At 50.6% G+C, this 14,976-nt stretch overlaps 1 protein-coding gene across 1 annotated transcript in view; it reads right to left on the bottom strand.

Moving 5' to 3' along the window:
- Window positions 1-5,446: 5,446 nt before the first annotated feature.
- The window catches only part of ARHGAP22 (Rho GTPase activating protein 22), a 430,840-nt gene continuing 421,310 nt past the window's right edge, over window positions 5,447-14,976 (bottom strand). The window contains exons 8-10 of the mRNA XM_042780657.1: window positions 14,510-14,631; window positions 11,541-12,420; window positions 5,447-5,675 (exon numbers count right to left, since the gene is read on the bottom strand). Of these exons, the coding sequence (XP_042636591.1) occupies window positions 5,447-5,675; window positions 11,541-12,420; window positions 14,510-14,631 (1,231 nt within the window). The remainder of the gene's footprint in view (window positions 5,676-11,540; window positions 12,421-14,509; window positions 14,632-14,976) is intronic.

Raw genomic sequence — 14,976 nt, forward strand, 5'->3', positions numbered from 1 at the left:
AGTCTCCAAGAAACTAAGGTGGCAAAAGTAGACATCAGAATATCATTTGAACTTGTTTTTACTGTAATTTTTTCTTCCCACCTAGTGATCATACCCTGGCGATATCAAATAAAGTGGAGTAATTTATCTTTGTTAATGTAGTTATTGCATTTATTTTAGTATTCTCCCTTAAAATACTTCTAATTTCATGGAAGTTAAGGCTGATTTGTACTGGTTTTGTGTTTGTTTTTATTTTTGGGTTTTTGAAGCTATTGTAGGTTATACACAGATACATCTTAGGACTTTATATTTGAAACTAAGAGATATTTCCAGTATGCTTTGCAAATGTTAGGTTTCAAGCATGTATGTCTAAGACCCCGTGGTGGAAGCTAGGAGAGAGGTGAGAGACGAAAATGGGTGACACTGTTTTGCTTTTAACAAACTCAGAGTCTAGTCATCCTGCTTGAGTAAATGTTATGTAGAGGAATGAGGAACGTGCCAGAGGAACCCAGACAGGAGTGACTGATTAGAGGAAATGAGTAGGGCTGTCCAGAGGAGGTGTTTTGAGCCTCAGTGTTAAGAAGGTGTGGAGAGTAAAGGTATTCTAGGCTAAGGGAATGGCAAGGAGATTGAAAACCATGAGCAAGGACAAAGAATGAGGAATAGCTGGTATAGTTGTAGGGATGTCCGGAGTTAATATAATGGGAGATAAAACTGAAAATGTAAGGCTCAGAATTGGAGCATTTTGAAGGAATTCTTTATATTTTGTAGGCAGTAGAAACTCCATTGTAGTTTGTGAGAAAAGAGTGATACGATCCAACCTTTGTTCTAGAATGGTTACAGCGATCAGAAGGCTGGTGGAGGAGTGGAGATTGGTGACTGGGCTGAAGGTATCCAGAGAACTGAGGTCCTAGGTAGAACACTCAATGGGATGGGAAAGGGGGGACTCATGTAGAAACACTGCCATTCTTAGGGGAAGTCAACAAGGTTCAGCATTTGGGGCTGAGGACAGGTTTTGATGAGAAGCTGTCCCCAGTTTGTACATTCCAGTTTGAAAGTGTCCATGACAGAACACACATCAGGTGTTATATCAGCATATCACTTGCTATTTCAGGGGTGGAGAAAAGGAACAATTGGTTGCTGTCTAACTGCTGTGGATCTCTCTTGTAGCCTCATTGCTCTTGAGGTCTGTATCGCTCGCTTGTACTGCCTGCACACCATTTCCATTAGTGTTATTTTGACAACCATGTCACTGTATGCACAGAGGAGGAAGATGGGAATAAACAGTCTTGTGGGATGTAACACATGTTTACACTTCTAGAGGATTATCTAGAGAAAAATACTAATGCTGATGGCTACAGATGGAGTTGGAAAGCAGTAGACAGAATTTTTTGCAAGTTGGCAGGAAATGGAAGAATCATGACAGTTTCTTGAGAAAGAAAGAGGTAGGTTGAGGGCTCCAAACAAATTAAAAGAGAAACTATAAAGGCACAATGCCATGATGAGACAAGGTCCTGGAAAGGTTGGGACCTACTGGATCCTGTGGATTCAAAGTAGCCTGAGCACAAGGTACCGAGTGTTAGTCTCAGATGAGTCTCAACCTCACTGACCCTCTGCTCTTTCATCTGCCAAACAAAGATGGGAGAGACACTCATGGAGTTAGTGTACAAGTTGAGTCTCTTTTTTTGTTGTTGTTGTTGTTTTTAATAATCAGTATAAGGCAGATGTAATTGATAATTTTAGCCTTGGAAAAGAGTAGAAATTGTTGAGTATTTGAAGAAATGTTGATGAAAAAGGGAATTTGTATAGTCTCATGAGAACTTTTATGTACTCTGACCCCAAAATGGTCTTTTCCATTCTCAACTGTCCCAGTCTTCCCATGGCTGATGAAATAAATGCCTCAAAATCAGTATTGAATTTTCATTGAGAATTAGAATAGCTAAGTATTTTTTTCATTCTATTTCATATATCATCTGGCCATGCCCCATCCACCCCAGCTGAAACCCTCCACTGTACATACTCCCATCTTCCTGTGCGTGATCCTGTTGTTTGCCTATCTTAGTTTCGTATTAAGGCCCAGTTCACATAATTTCTACTCTGATAAACCACCTCTGCAATCACCTTTTTTTTTCACATCCAGTTGTATACTTGCTTACTCACTTCATTCATTCATCACTTTGTACCACAGAGGACTTAAGACAGCAACATACTGTATTCCTTCTGTTGCTATATGATGCTGTTATGTGTGCTTGGCTTCCGATGGATGGAAGAAACCTGTCTTACTCATACCTCATAATTAACTGTGCCTGTGTAGGGATTCAGTAAATGTTGGCTGGGTTAGCTAATGTTCAGACCCTGTCTTTGCACCTTTTGGCATCCTCTGGAAACAGTATTGTAGGCCCTCAAAATGTGATACAAGGGTACTGCATATAGCACTATAAATAAGCACAGGCTCTGGTGCCACCGCCAGAATGGAGTCTTGCCTTCGCACCAGTTCCTCACCTACAGCAAGGTTTCTAGATTGCTCAGTTTTCCTAACCACAGTACATCTTCATAGGAGTGTTCATACATGTATTCAGCTCCTAGTGAGCACTTGAGAATGTTGGTTGCCAATTGTCGTAGCCATCACCACCAACCTCACTAGGCAATTCGACTGTGGAGTTGAAATCCTGGTTTTAAAAATCTAACATTAGGTATTCCTTTCCAGTCCCTTTGAATTGAGCTGTATCTTTAGGCAAACATACCCAGAAGGGTTTGATAACAACCAAATATTATTTCTAGATTTGATGTAGTAGAAGGAAAGATATTCCAAGTGCCTGAGACCCCTGTCTCACAAGATCTACTTAGGAGGTTCTTGGGTGGGAGACTGGGACCCTACTTCAAAAGGAGATGAACATTTGGTCATTGTGACAGGCTTCATTTATTACCAGAAGGCTGTGGGAACATGGGAGACACAGATGATGTTCAGAAGCCTATATACAGTATGCTTGATTGAGCAGCTGGCCCATCATTCAAAAGTCATTTAAAACAAGAAATCTCTCTCTCTCTGTCTCTCTCACACACACAGATGCGCGCGCGCACACACACACTGACAGTAACTTAAAAAAATTACATTACCTGTTAATCTTTTACTAGGAGCTCTGGTAGTATAGTGCCTAAAGCACTTGACTGCTAACCAGAAGGCTAGCAGTTCGAATCTACCAGCCACTCCTCGGAAGGAAGGGTAGGCAATCTACTTCTGTAGTGATACAACCTCGGAAACGCAAGGAGGGGTCGCTGTGAATCGGGTCCGACTTGAGGGCAAATAACAACAACAATCTTTTACTATCAGCCAACTCTTTTTACTGACTTAAGTAAACCATAATTCATCTTTTACAACTTCCATTTTTTTTCCTTAAGCATAAATTGTAAAACATGTTTGAAGTAATCTGAGAGCTAATTAGTACTAAAACTTTCAAGTAGGTATTCTTAGTAGGTTTTCAAATAATTTATTCCTTGTCTTTCCACATTCATAATTCACTGATGTACTCAGCATTAAATGATGGCATCACAATATCATCAGCTGAAATCAGTTGGCTTGAGAACAGGTTGGGTAGATACATATCAGCTGGGGATGGCAGAAGTAGGCCAGGGGGTGGGCAGCAGCCCAGTGCTCAGCCCTTGGTGGCCATCAGAATGTTTTAGGGACCAGATGGAGAGGGGTGAAGGAAATTTTGAAACAGAAGTTCTGAGTATTGACAATTTTCAGCAGATCATATTTTTCCCAGCAGGTGGCAGACGCAGCTCATGAGCTGGCTTTGGCTTCTACTCCCAGTCTAGCCACAATTAGTGGCTAAGACAAACTCCCTTTCATCCCTTAGTTCTTTTCTGTTCCCTAAATAGGCTGGTGGCGTATTCTCACCAAGCTCCCTGCAATGCGAGGAGAGACTCAGTGGAGGCATAAGATGTACTGGGTACTGCCACCTAGCTTCTCAATCCTCAGTGTCTCCTTGGAGGAATGGGACCAGTTCTTAACTTGTAAGGAGTTCGTTTTTCTTCTCCTTGGCTGCAGAAAGGGCAGCATCTCGCCTTCAGGGAAAGGGTTGGTCACCCAAATTGCTGGCATGTAATTGCAGGGGCCATGAGGGAGTGCCATATTATTCTCCATTTGGCCCCCAACAAAACTGACCACTAATCTGCTGAGAGCCTCAGTGCCCAACTCCCAAACAACAGAAGCCAGCCAGCTGCATAGTGGACAGTCAGGCTGGCATCCCAACCACTGCTGGATTCACTGGGCCTGGCTCTAGCCCATGGCCTTGAATTTCATGCCATGCAGCCAGTACTTCCTGGGGCCACCAAGCATTAGTCAAGTGTTAAGATAATTTATGTTTGATTCTAGACAGACAGGGTGGCTGGGCCTGAGGACTTCTCCAGAGATAGTGGTTAAAAACTGGGTGCTTAGGTGACCACAGCCCACTCTGCCCCCAAATCTGCCACAGGTTACTGCTCAGGCTGAAGCTGCCTGTGCCACGGAGTCCTCTGCCCAGAAGCTGCTACTTCAGTCATCCCTGAGGCTGAGCCCTGAGCTCTGGCATAAGCCTGCTGGGTGACGGTGGCAGGGGAAAGGGTGTTTTGAGAGATTTTCTAATGAAGTATTGAAGTCTGAGAGGGGGAGGAGGGCTTCCAGGTTGAGGACATCGTTGTCACATCGGCATGGATGGGGGAGATAAGACTAGCTTCGAACACAGGAAAGGGGTGGGCAGAGAACAGGCACTTCTCGGCTTCAGAGTGCACAGCACCCACTGAGCTCTGCCTGCCTCAGGTCCTGGTGCACATGTGGCCCAGCACAGGAAGGCAGGTGATATGGCCAATGGCAGGGGCCCTGGCGGTTCAGAGCAGGGGGCAGCAAGGACAGATGTCTGGGCTCGAGCACACGAGTGATTTGCTGAGAGCCAATGATGTGTGGCCTCAGTGCCCGAGACAGCACTGGCTCAAGCTTCTTGCTGTATTTCTAACCACCCAGCTCTGAGAGAAGCCCCAAGGCGCCGACGCTGCAAGAACCAGACAAAGGGATTTGGTGAACTCCATTTTGAATGGCCATAAAGAAGCAGCCAGGCACCAGGGCATCATGTTTACAGAACAAATTTAATAAAGAAGCAAAACGTTCGTGGTGGGCCCCCATGTCCCGAGTGCCATCGTTTTGGTGGCCACGGAATTTTGGGGGTGGGGAGGGATGTGCTAAATGCTCCTGGCATTGTTCCCTGCTGACACCCAAGTCTCCTGCACAGTCACAGCAGTGTCTAAACCCCCAATGGGACATCAGGACCTCTCTCAGGCTGGTTCCTGAGCACCTGGCACGCCCAGCATCCCTGCCTAAGGCCCAGGTGAGCTGCAGAAGCTCTGACTACTCCATAGGCCAGCTGCCACCACTGTGCTGGAAGAAGGACCAGCCTCCTGGAGGCAGAAGTGCTCTCCTCCCCACTCCCCTTTACTGTGGGGCTCGAGCACCTTTGGCTCCAACAGTCAAGCTTCCCAGGGTTGAAAAAAACTCCTCCATTTCCTTCTGCAGGAGCTGGTTTCTCCTCTCGGCATCTTCCCGTGCCCGCTCTGAGTTCCTCAGCTTTATCTCCAGCATCGTGTACTTTTTCCTCTCCTGGTCTAGTTCTTCTTCTAACTGTGACATGCGCTTCCTCAGGTCAGCACTACCGTCTTCAATTCTTAAAAATCAGGAAGAAAGACATGTTTTAGATTCTGGCCTATTGTTTGCCAGAGTCAGCTGAAGCATGGAGGGGAGGGAGGGAGGGAGAGCTGGTGAGAGCCAGGTTTCAGCAAGGTGCCCACAGGGTGTTGCTCCTTACAAGAGCCCCAGGGCTTAACCAGAGAGCAAATAAGTCTCACCCCAGCTTTACCTCCTCTCAGTTTGTAATCCAGAAACATCACCAAGAGGACTTCCTTCAGCACTTGAAGGCCTGTTGTTGTTGTTGTTGTTGTTATGTGCCGTCGAGTCAGCCCTGACTCATACATACTCATACTCACCAAAATACAAGGCCATTTATACCTCCAGCCTCTCACCTGCCCCATTTAGGGACTAATGCTAAATGCCAGAGCAGGACAAATCCCCCCACAGAGAGCAGTGTGGAGAGGGTATCAGAGCTTGAAACAGTTCCCTTTTTTTTTCTTCTAAGAGTTTTTAATCTTCTAAGAGGCCCTGGGGGATCCAGCCCCTCTCCTGCTGCTCCCCACGCCCATCCTAGGCTGCAGCCCGACACACAGTGACTCCAGGGAAACCACCTTCTGCTGACAGCCCCAGTCCTCCTCATGCCTGCGGTGAAGCTGTCCTTGAGCTTCCCCAGCAGCTCCCATCATGACCTCCTTTATGTCCCTACAGGGCACACACCACTGTCTGTGGAGGTTTACACCACATAGTACAGAAGTTGACACATCTGTCTTTCATCAGAATATAAACTCTTGTAAGGAGGACAGGAATGGAGACTTGTGATATTTCTACCCCTCCAGGCCCAGTGCCTGTGCTAACAATGGCCGGTGCCCACTGGTTCCTATGGCTTGATTCAGTTGCCAACAAGTGTCCAAGTGAAGCTCTTGCTTCATCCTGGGAGGGGAACAACGACTTAATTGCCCTTAGCTGCCTCCCGGCCTTGGTTTGGCTCCACTTGCTCCAACAACTTCTCATTCTTTTGGTCTATAACTCTCAGCACCTGGCACTCTCCCCTACTCCTCAGGGCTCTGACCCCATTTCTCCTACTGCATTCACTGCTTCATTATGGATGACTCTGGCATGTGAACTACTTGACCCTGCCAGTGCATGGTGTCACGGTTCTGTCCAGGAGGGTCCCCATTACTCCACAGCCAACAGCCATGGCTTTCCCTCTGACGTCACTGCCACCGGAGACTACCTGACCCCTAGGGATGCAGCACTTGTTATCTGCTAAATGTGGGTACAGCAGTGCTCCAGTGGCTCCTCAGGTGAGGCAGGGACACACACTCACTTACCTTCCCCACAATACTGAGGATGGAAGTCCAGGGACCTGCCGCATAGCAGAGCAGTGTCAGATCTGGGCTGGAAAGCACAGGGCCACTCTTGCCCTGACATCACACTATTTTCCTGTTGGCAAAATCTCCAATTGTTTGACTACTACCTCCGGACCTTCTCACCTTTGTCTGCAACCCTGTCAACACAGCTTTTCTCCTGTACAGCCACATTACAGCCCATGCCAATCCCTTTTCCCTTTAATCTCCCCATGGACGCACCCATAGCCTCCAGCCCAGGTCCAGACACATCATGGTCATTAAGCATCCCCTCTTTCTGAGCATCCTCAACCCATCCCCCAGCACTGGTTCCTTCCCTCTAGCCAGCAGACATGGCCAAGTTATCCGCTGACCTTCTGTGGTGGTTGTTTTTGTGTCAACCTGGCTGGGCCTGGTTGAGTGGCTGGGCAGCTGGTGGTAGTTATTCCCCATGATGAGACTGGCAACCAACTCCATGGTGGGATCTACCACAAGCAGCTGAGTAGCTGCCTTTGGGATGTGGTCTGCTTCCTGTATATAAGGAGCAGTCTTGGGAGTGGTCTCTAGCCTTTGGCATTCTTGGACCCTGCATGTAGCCATGTCGTTCAGCAGCCTGCCATGCTCTGCTGACCTTGGGACTTACAATGGACTTGAGTTAATAGCCTGCCATGTTTGGTAACATCAGGACTGTGCCTTTTTACTTGTCAACCTTGGGGCTTCACAGCCTCAGCAGCTAGCAGCTGTCTGAGTGAAGAAACACCTCTAGCTCCAGTGGGCCAGGAGCAGGAGCCAGAGCTGGACCCCAAGGTTGAAGGGCTTTCACCCAGCCCTAGAGCCTGGCACTTTGAACTTAGACTTAAAGCCTCCAAATTGTAAGAATAAACTCCTATTTGTTAAGGCCATCCCATTTGTGGTATATTCATGTCAGAATGGCACCAGGTAACCAGAATACCTTCTCACACCTTTGAGCTCCTGTTCTTTCTCTGCTGCTACGTGTCTTGAAGGGGCAGTCTACACATTGACCCCCTTCTTCCTCACTGCCAGCCTCCTGGTCCAGGCCTCCACTCACCTCTCCAAGGATGCTTTTTCCCAAAGGTCCTGAGGGATAGCATCCATCTGTGTGCATCACTTTGGCATTACCTCTGTAGAGCCTTGGCTCCAAGACATCAAACTCTCGGGTTTTCCGTTTCTAACCACCTGTAGGGACCCTTGGAGGATATCTTCTCCTGCCCCTGCTTGAGAGCAGATGGCATCCACTTGCTTCCACTCTCTTGGGGCTCTCTCTGCCTGGAGCACATGTTCTGCTCCCATGGATGTGCCTCCTGCTTGCTGATGGGTACCAGGTAACTGTCCCTAGGTCTCATCCACCAGCCAAGCTCTCCACCTTCTGGGAGTGTGTCTTAAACGGCCCCCCATTCTTTCCTTTGAATGAGCACACCACCATCCCATGAATGACCAAGGCACAGTAGAGCCTTCCTGGGCTCTCCCTCACCCACAGTCAACTGCAGAATCACTGTCAACTTGTCTCCTCTGCCCCTGCCAGGCAAAGTGCTGGCCCTGCTGAGCCATGGCTCCTTGGCCAGTGATAGAATCTGCCTGCCCCAGTGTCTTGGACCATCTCTGTGCTGCTTGTTTGGCTCCTGAACATGGCTTGGCCTCTTCCCCTCTGGCCTCACATCCCTCCCCTCTGTTCCTGCCTCATAGGGTCCTGGCTCATCCACACAACCACCTCCCCCATGGCTGTGGTTTTCCTCCCACGATGACAATCTCATGGTAGCCCCAAGGAAAGCAGCTAAGTATAGCACAATGCCTAGCATACAGTGTGTGTGGAACAAAATCAATCTGTGTGTGCCCCATACAGGATGTGGCCAAGGCACTCATCCTCTATTCCTGAACAGGAAGTGCGGAGAGGGGAGGACACCTCCTCACTTCAGCCCTGGGCCTGCAATCAGAAAGAACTCTGCCCAGGCAGGTGGGTGGCAGCTTGATCTCCAGCACCCCCACCTGCTCCCTCCTGACCCCAAGCCCCAAACTTTGCTGCCCCCCTCACCCTTGACCTCTCTACTCTCAAGGTTCCAGAGCTTGGGGCTTGAACCTCATCTCTTTTCCCTCTATACCCACTGACCACGTCTTATCTCAAGTTCTCCAGGCTAAGGATGCCTCGACTACATCTTCCTCAACTGTACTCAAGGAGCCTGGGTGGTGTAACCAGGTTGTGACTGGCTGCTAACCAAAAGGTTGGCAATTCAAACCCACTTAGCAGCTCCTTGGGAGAAAGACCTGGCAATCTACTTCCATAAAGAACACAGCCAAGAAAAGCCTATGGAGTAGTTTTACCCTGTAACAAATCTGTCTTGGAAGAAGTGCAGCCAGAATGCTCCTTGGAAGCGAGAATGGCCAGACTTTGTTTCACGAAACCTACTTTGGTCATGTTGTCAGAAGGGACCATTCCCTGGAAAAGGATATCATGCAAAAAAGTGGAAGGCCCTCAATGAGATGGACTGACACTGTTGCTGCAACAATGTGCTCAAGTACAGCAAGACTGTGAGGGTGGTGCAGGAGCAGGTAGTGTTTTGTTCTGTTGCACACTGGGTCGCTGAGTCAGAGCTGACTCAACGACACCTAACAATAACCTTGTAACACATGGGGTTGTCATAGGTCAGGGCCTGACTCAGTGGCAGCTGACAACAACAATCTTGTTTAGGGTCTCCGTGCTCCTCCACCCAAATAAGAATGGGACTAAGACTTTGATCCATTTGGGCCCTGACTGTGTCCTTAGCACCTCCAACAGTGCCCGGCACATGGCAGACCCTCAACAAATTCTCTTCTGGGAATGACAGAGTGAGCATAGAGGAGGCACCCAGGGCTTGAGGGCAGGGTTCCTGTCTCTTCACCTACTGCAAACTGGGCCAAGTGCTAACCCATGTGAAGAGTAAATGGACGTATTGCCAAATGCCTATTGATTGAGCAAGGGGCACCCCCCACACCCTGGACTGCCCCTCCAACCAAGATGATAGCCAGCCACCCTGCTGGTGAGGGTACAAGAACACCATCACTGTCTCACTCCACCTGACAGCAGGAGGTGAGGCAAGCAGGAGTGTTTACTGACATTCTGTGTGTGCTGAGTGCCTCCCTGCTCACTTACTCCTTACATCACTTAATTGGTGACATGCCCCATGCAGGAAGGGCTGCCAAAATGCTCAGTGACTCAGTGACAACAGGGTGCAGCCAGGACCCTGTAGCCCACTGCCAAGCACTACTGTGCTTTCTCCTGAGAAACTGAGCCTCTGAAAAAGAACGAACTGGAAGCTCCCACAGGCACCACAGATAGGAAGTGAAAATTTGGTACTGACCCGCTCCAAGGCTATGGTCTCGCTCACAATTTTACACCTCGTCATTCACTTCTGGTTTTCTTTCTTTTCCTTTGCACACCTGCCATGACCTTTCCCTTCCCTAGCCTCCCCAGAGGCAGAGGCCACCAGGCCCAGCTGTGGACACATACACCTGACTGTGGCAGGTGCCTATAAAAAGGCCAAGCACTGCTGTCCCTGGTTCTCATGAGAATCCTAGGCTCAGAATTAGAAGCAAGAATCCCTCTGCCTGCACTGGCTGATGGGAAAAGAAGCCCCAAGGAGCATTCAGAAGCCTGGCACGTGGGTGGGGCCTGGGTCCATCAGTCAGACCATGATGCCAGGCTGAGGCCAGCAGGCTACGGGTCTGAGGTGCTGATAGATGCTACCAGGCCAGGTCAGCTCTCTGTACCTGAGGCTCCTCCGTGTCAAGGGGCAAAAACACCCTCCTCACTGGCCAATACCAGGACAGGAGGAGACCCCATCTGTGACCCAGTTGGGAAACCTCAGACTACCTCACACCTCTGGGAGTAAGATCAGTGGGAGAGGGAAATAAGATTCTATCTAGTCCAGAAGGGCTCCTTCCTCCCCATCAGACTATGATGAGACTGGGGCAGACATCAAACTGGCTACCCTCTCCACTTGGGCTACTAGACTGTGTCCATATAAGCCCTGGGGCCCAGTTCCAGGGGGATGGCCCCCTTCCCCATCAGGGATTGCAGAAAGACTCTGCTCTGAGATCCCCCATCCTGCTCTGAGCCCTCCATCCTGCTCTGAGCCCCTACCTTACTCTGATGCCCCATCTCTGAGTTCCCCATCCCATTCAAGCGCCCTCATCCCACTCTGAGTGCCTTCATCCCAGGTCCTCTAACTTAGGATTCTGACTTCCCTCTTCGTTCAGCAGAGAACCCACAGAGGGCCAGGTCTGCCTCTGCCTGAGGCTTCCACTAGAATACCTCTGACCCTGTCCCAGGGTGTTTTCCCCAGAAGGCGCTGGCTCCTGGAGTGGCTGCTCTCAGCCAAGCCCAGCCTTTTAGAAGCCTCTTTCAGAACTAGACAATATGGATCTTGGGGGGCCCTGGGCCCAGAGGCTGCTTGTCGTGGTTGGAGCCCAGTGACCACACACGGTCCTGGAGGTTCCTCAAACCTGTTGACCACGGAGGGAGAGGGGCTGCCTCACATGCCGCCAGTACTGCAGCCCTTTACCTTTTCATATTTGTCTCGTATTCAGTCCTTTGCCGGCACAGCTCTGCCCTGAGCTCCGTGACCAGTCCCTGGAGGGTCTCAGGGCCACAGGTGAGATCCTGGCCAGGGTCGCTGGGGTCACTCCTGCTGATGCCCGTGCCATCCTCATCCAGGCTGTGGCCCAGGTCTGAGGACCTGTGCTCCTCACTGCTGCTAGGGAGTGAGGAGGGCTCCAGGGCCCATTCAGTGTGCAGGGAGCTACAGGCAGATGAGTCGCTGGCCCGGCAGGCCGTGCAGCTGCTGACTGAGCCCCTGGCTGAGGCCTCACAAGAGGAAGTGGCCCTGGACCAGGCAGTGCTGGCCATGCTGGGAGAGCTGGGCAGGAGGCCAGGTGGCGGCACATTGTCGTAGGTGGACAGTCTCTGGGAGGAGCTTGAATCTCGGAGCTGGTCACCCGAGGAGGCTCGGCGGTGGCCGCGCAGGGAGGACAGGCCGTTCATAAGCCAATTCCCACTGCAAGAGACAACAGGCATCTCCAGGGCTGAGCTGCCCACCTTTGGGCTGGCTGGCCGGGACCCCGACTGCCGGAAAGAAGACCTCCAGTTTGGCAAAGTCTGCACCTTCTTCCCAGAACTGGTGGCAACTGGGCCTGAGGGCGAGGTCCTCACAAGAGCTGCCACGGTGGCCCCATCCAGAGATGAGGTCCTCTGTGAAGGCAGGCCAGGGACACTGAGGCCACCAGGATCCCCCTGGCTGTCCCCGGTGACCTCCTCAGGGCCCCAGCCCACTGTGCGCTGAGGGCCCCTGTGTGGGGAGGCTGACTCCACAGTGGCTGTTGCTGTGAAGAGCTGACTATGTTTGCGGATCAGGATGGTCATCAGGTGCTGGACTAGGGAAGTGCCTGCCAGTGAGAAAAAGCAAGAATGTCTCACAGTCCAGGGTCTGCCAACCACTCATAGACGAACTGCCCTGCACCCAGGGATGCTGGACCCCTGCAACCAGCAGGCTGCCTCTCCTAGGAACTGACGAGACCTTCTGCCTCTGGGCCCCAAAAAAGCCTGCATGCTTCAGCCTGCCCACCACATACTCCCACCAGCAAGGGGTAGACAGAGTTGTGGGCCTGGGAGCCTTTTATTGGATATATGGCCTTCTAGCACTGAGGGACCATGGTGCCCCTACAGCCTTGTGGGGGGCCCTACCCCAACTCCAGCCACATTAGGGCTGCTGGATGAGTGTTGGCAGGGTGGGGCTGGAAGGCAGGCTCTGGGATCCCTCATCTGCCCCACATCACTGCACTGTGATACCAGAACAGACTTAGGCCTTTGGGGTTGCAGCTCCACACAGGTGCCAAGAGCCATGACTGTACCCTATTCTTCATACTCCGGGGGGCACTGGTATGGGACGGAGGCTGAGCCTGCCTTGGGAGATACTGTATGCATCTGTAAAGGTGTACACACACATGTACACACACACAAAATCCCCCACAATCTCACAGTCCTGCACATGCATATACACATACACAAATACCCCAATTTTCTCACATACAGCCTCCCACAATCTCATACATATGCATACCCCAACCATATACCCCAACCACATGCACATACATGCAATCCTACACATATGTGTACACACACTAACTCATCCACACAACCCTACATATATGCACATACACGTAATCCCCCATGCATACAATCGCACACACATTTCACAGATATAATTCTACCTACACAATCCCACACATACTATCTCCTCAGCACACACACAACTCTCTACCCCCAGGCCAAGGCCTCTGAGCCCCCCTAGTCCTAGGGACTCAGCTAGTGTGGATGGTGGGGGCATGGTAGTAGGCAGTGTGGAGGGACTGTGGTCTCCATTTGGCTCAATCTTTATGATGCCCATGAATAAGAGGCTAGAGACTGGGCAGTTTTGTAAGGTATAAAGAAGGCTAAGTACTTGGGTAGGATCTCCCACTGAAGGTAACTAGGATTCCTGGAAAAAGTAAAGTAAGGAATACTTAGGACAAAGAATGAGGTGAAGCAGGAACTCGGGAAGGAGGGAGTCAATGTTTGCCCTCAGGGCATCCGCACAGCCAGGCAGGCTGAGCTGGGGGTTTGTCTGGTCTCCAAAGTGAGAGTGACCCCATGGGCTGCACCTTCCATGCGACAGCCAGAACAACCCCACACCCATCCTCACCACCACCACTGTCATGCACAGCAGGACAAGTGGCTCTGCCCTCCACTTGCACAGCACTGGGCAGTGTGGCCCAGTTGATGCTGGTGTACACATGAGCCCTTCACTGGGGACCTGGGAGTCCCTGCCTGCTGGGCTGTGGTTCATGCGTGTGAACAGCACAACTTACACCAACCCAGTCCATGAGAGTTGGTCTATGACCTGGGCTTGACCATCCATGTGCCAACCTGCACCTGTACCCTTGGGTAACTCTGGGTGACCAGCCTCTGATGGCACCTCACCTCTCCTAGCCTCAGTTTCCTCATTTGCAAAATGAGGGCAAGAATCACAGCACCGGCTGTGAAGGTTAAGATGAGGTGATACAGCAGACAGAGCAGCAGCTGCTGCTCTGTTTTTATTATTTTATTATGATTGGGTATTTATTTTGGAACTGAAATCTCCCCAAGGTCTGGGAAGCTCTAACACCCAGGAGCCTGTGACAATTACTTAATTTCAAAAGTAAAGCAAAAAGGTATGTGTGTGTACAAGACACTGACCTTCCCCCACCCCTGAGCCTGACCTCACTCATTTGATGACCCACTGTTACCACCTCAGGTCAAAGTTCCTTTTCCTTTGATAACTAAATCCCATGGGGGGATGAGAGGGGAGAGGGGGAGTCTAAAAGCTCCATCAAATCCCCAGTGATGGAGGTGTGCTGCCTTCAGCTTCCCTTGCTGGCTTGGCCCCTGGGGCTTGGCTTGGTTCTGAGGACTTCCCGGGACCAGAATGCACACAGATCCAGCACCCTCCCTCGTTACCTTCCATGAGGGTCACTGGGTCTTCCACCTGGGGCCGTAATATGTTAGGTCCAAACACGGTTGCCAGGTTCTGGACACTCATCTTATTGACATCAGAGTGAGACTGAACCTCGTCCAAAAACCTGCAAAGGACAAGCAACTGTCCGAGCAGGCAGATCCCAGTGCTAGATATGCTGGGTGCTGCCCAGCCCGCACGTCATCCCTACCCACACATGGCTGGGCACAGCCACCTCCTCACCAGGCCTGGAAGAAGGGTTCAAGCCAGCCAGCCATCAGGGGCAGAGGCCAGTGGGGCAGGCCTGCTGTAGAGTGCAGAGGAAGAAGTTCTGACAAGGGGTCAAATCATAGTAGTTTCCCACCTGTGGAGGCTGGCTGTATGGTTGGATGAGAACAGCCCCACGAAGCCCCTCCTGATGCCCAGTCTAGTTAACCTGAACCCAGAGCTTGGCTAGGCCATGGTCAGGAGG

Source organism: Orycteropus afer, unplaced genomic scaffold, assembly GCF_000298275.1.
Source record: "Orycteropus afer afer isolate SDZICR_OR568_19922 unplaced genomic scaffold, OryAfe1.0 scaffold00052, whole genome shotgun sequence".
Taxonomy (NCBI): domain Eukaryota; kingdom Metazoa; phylum Chordata; class Mammalia; order Tubulidentata; family Orycteropodidae; genus Orycteropus; species Orycteropus afer.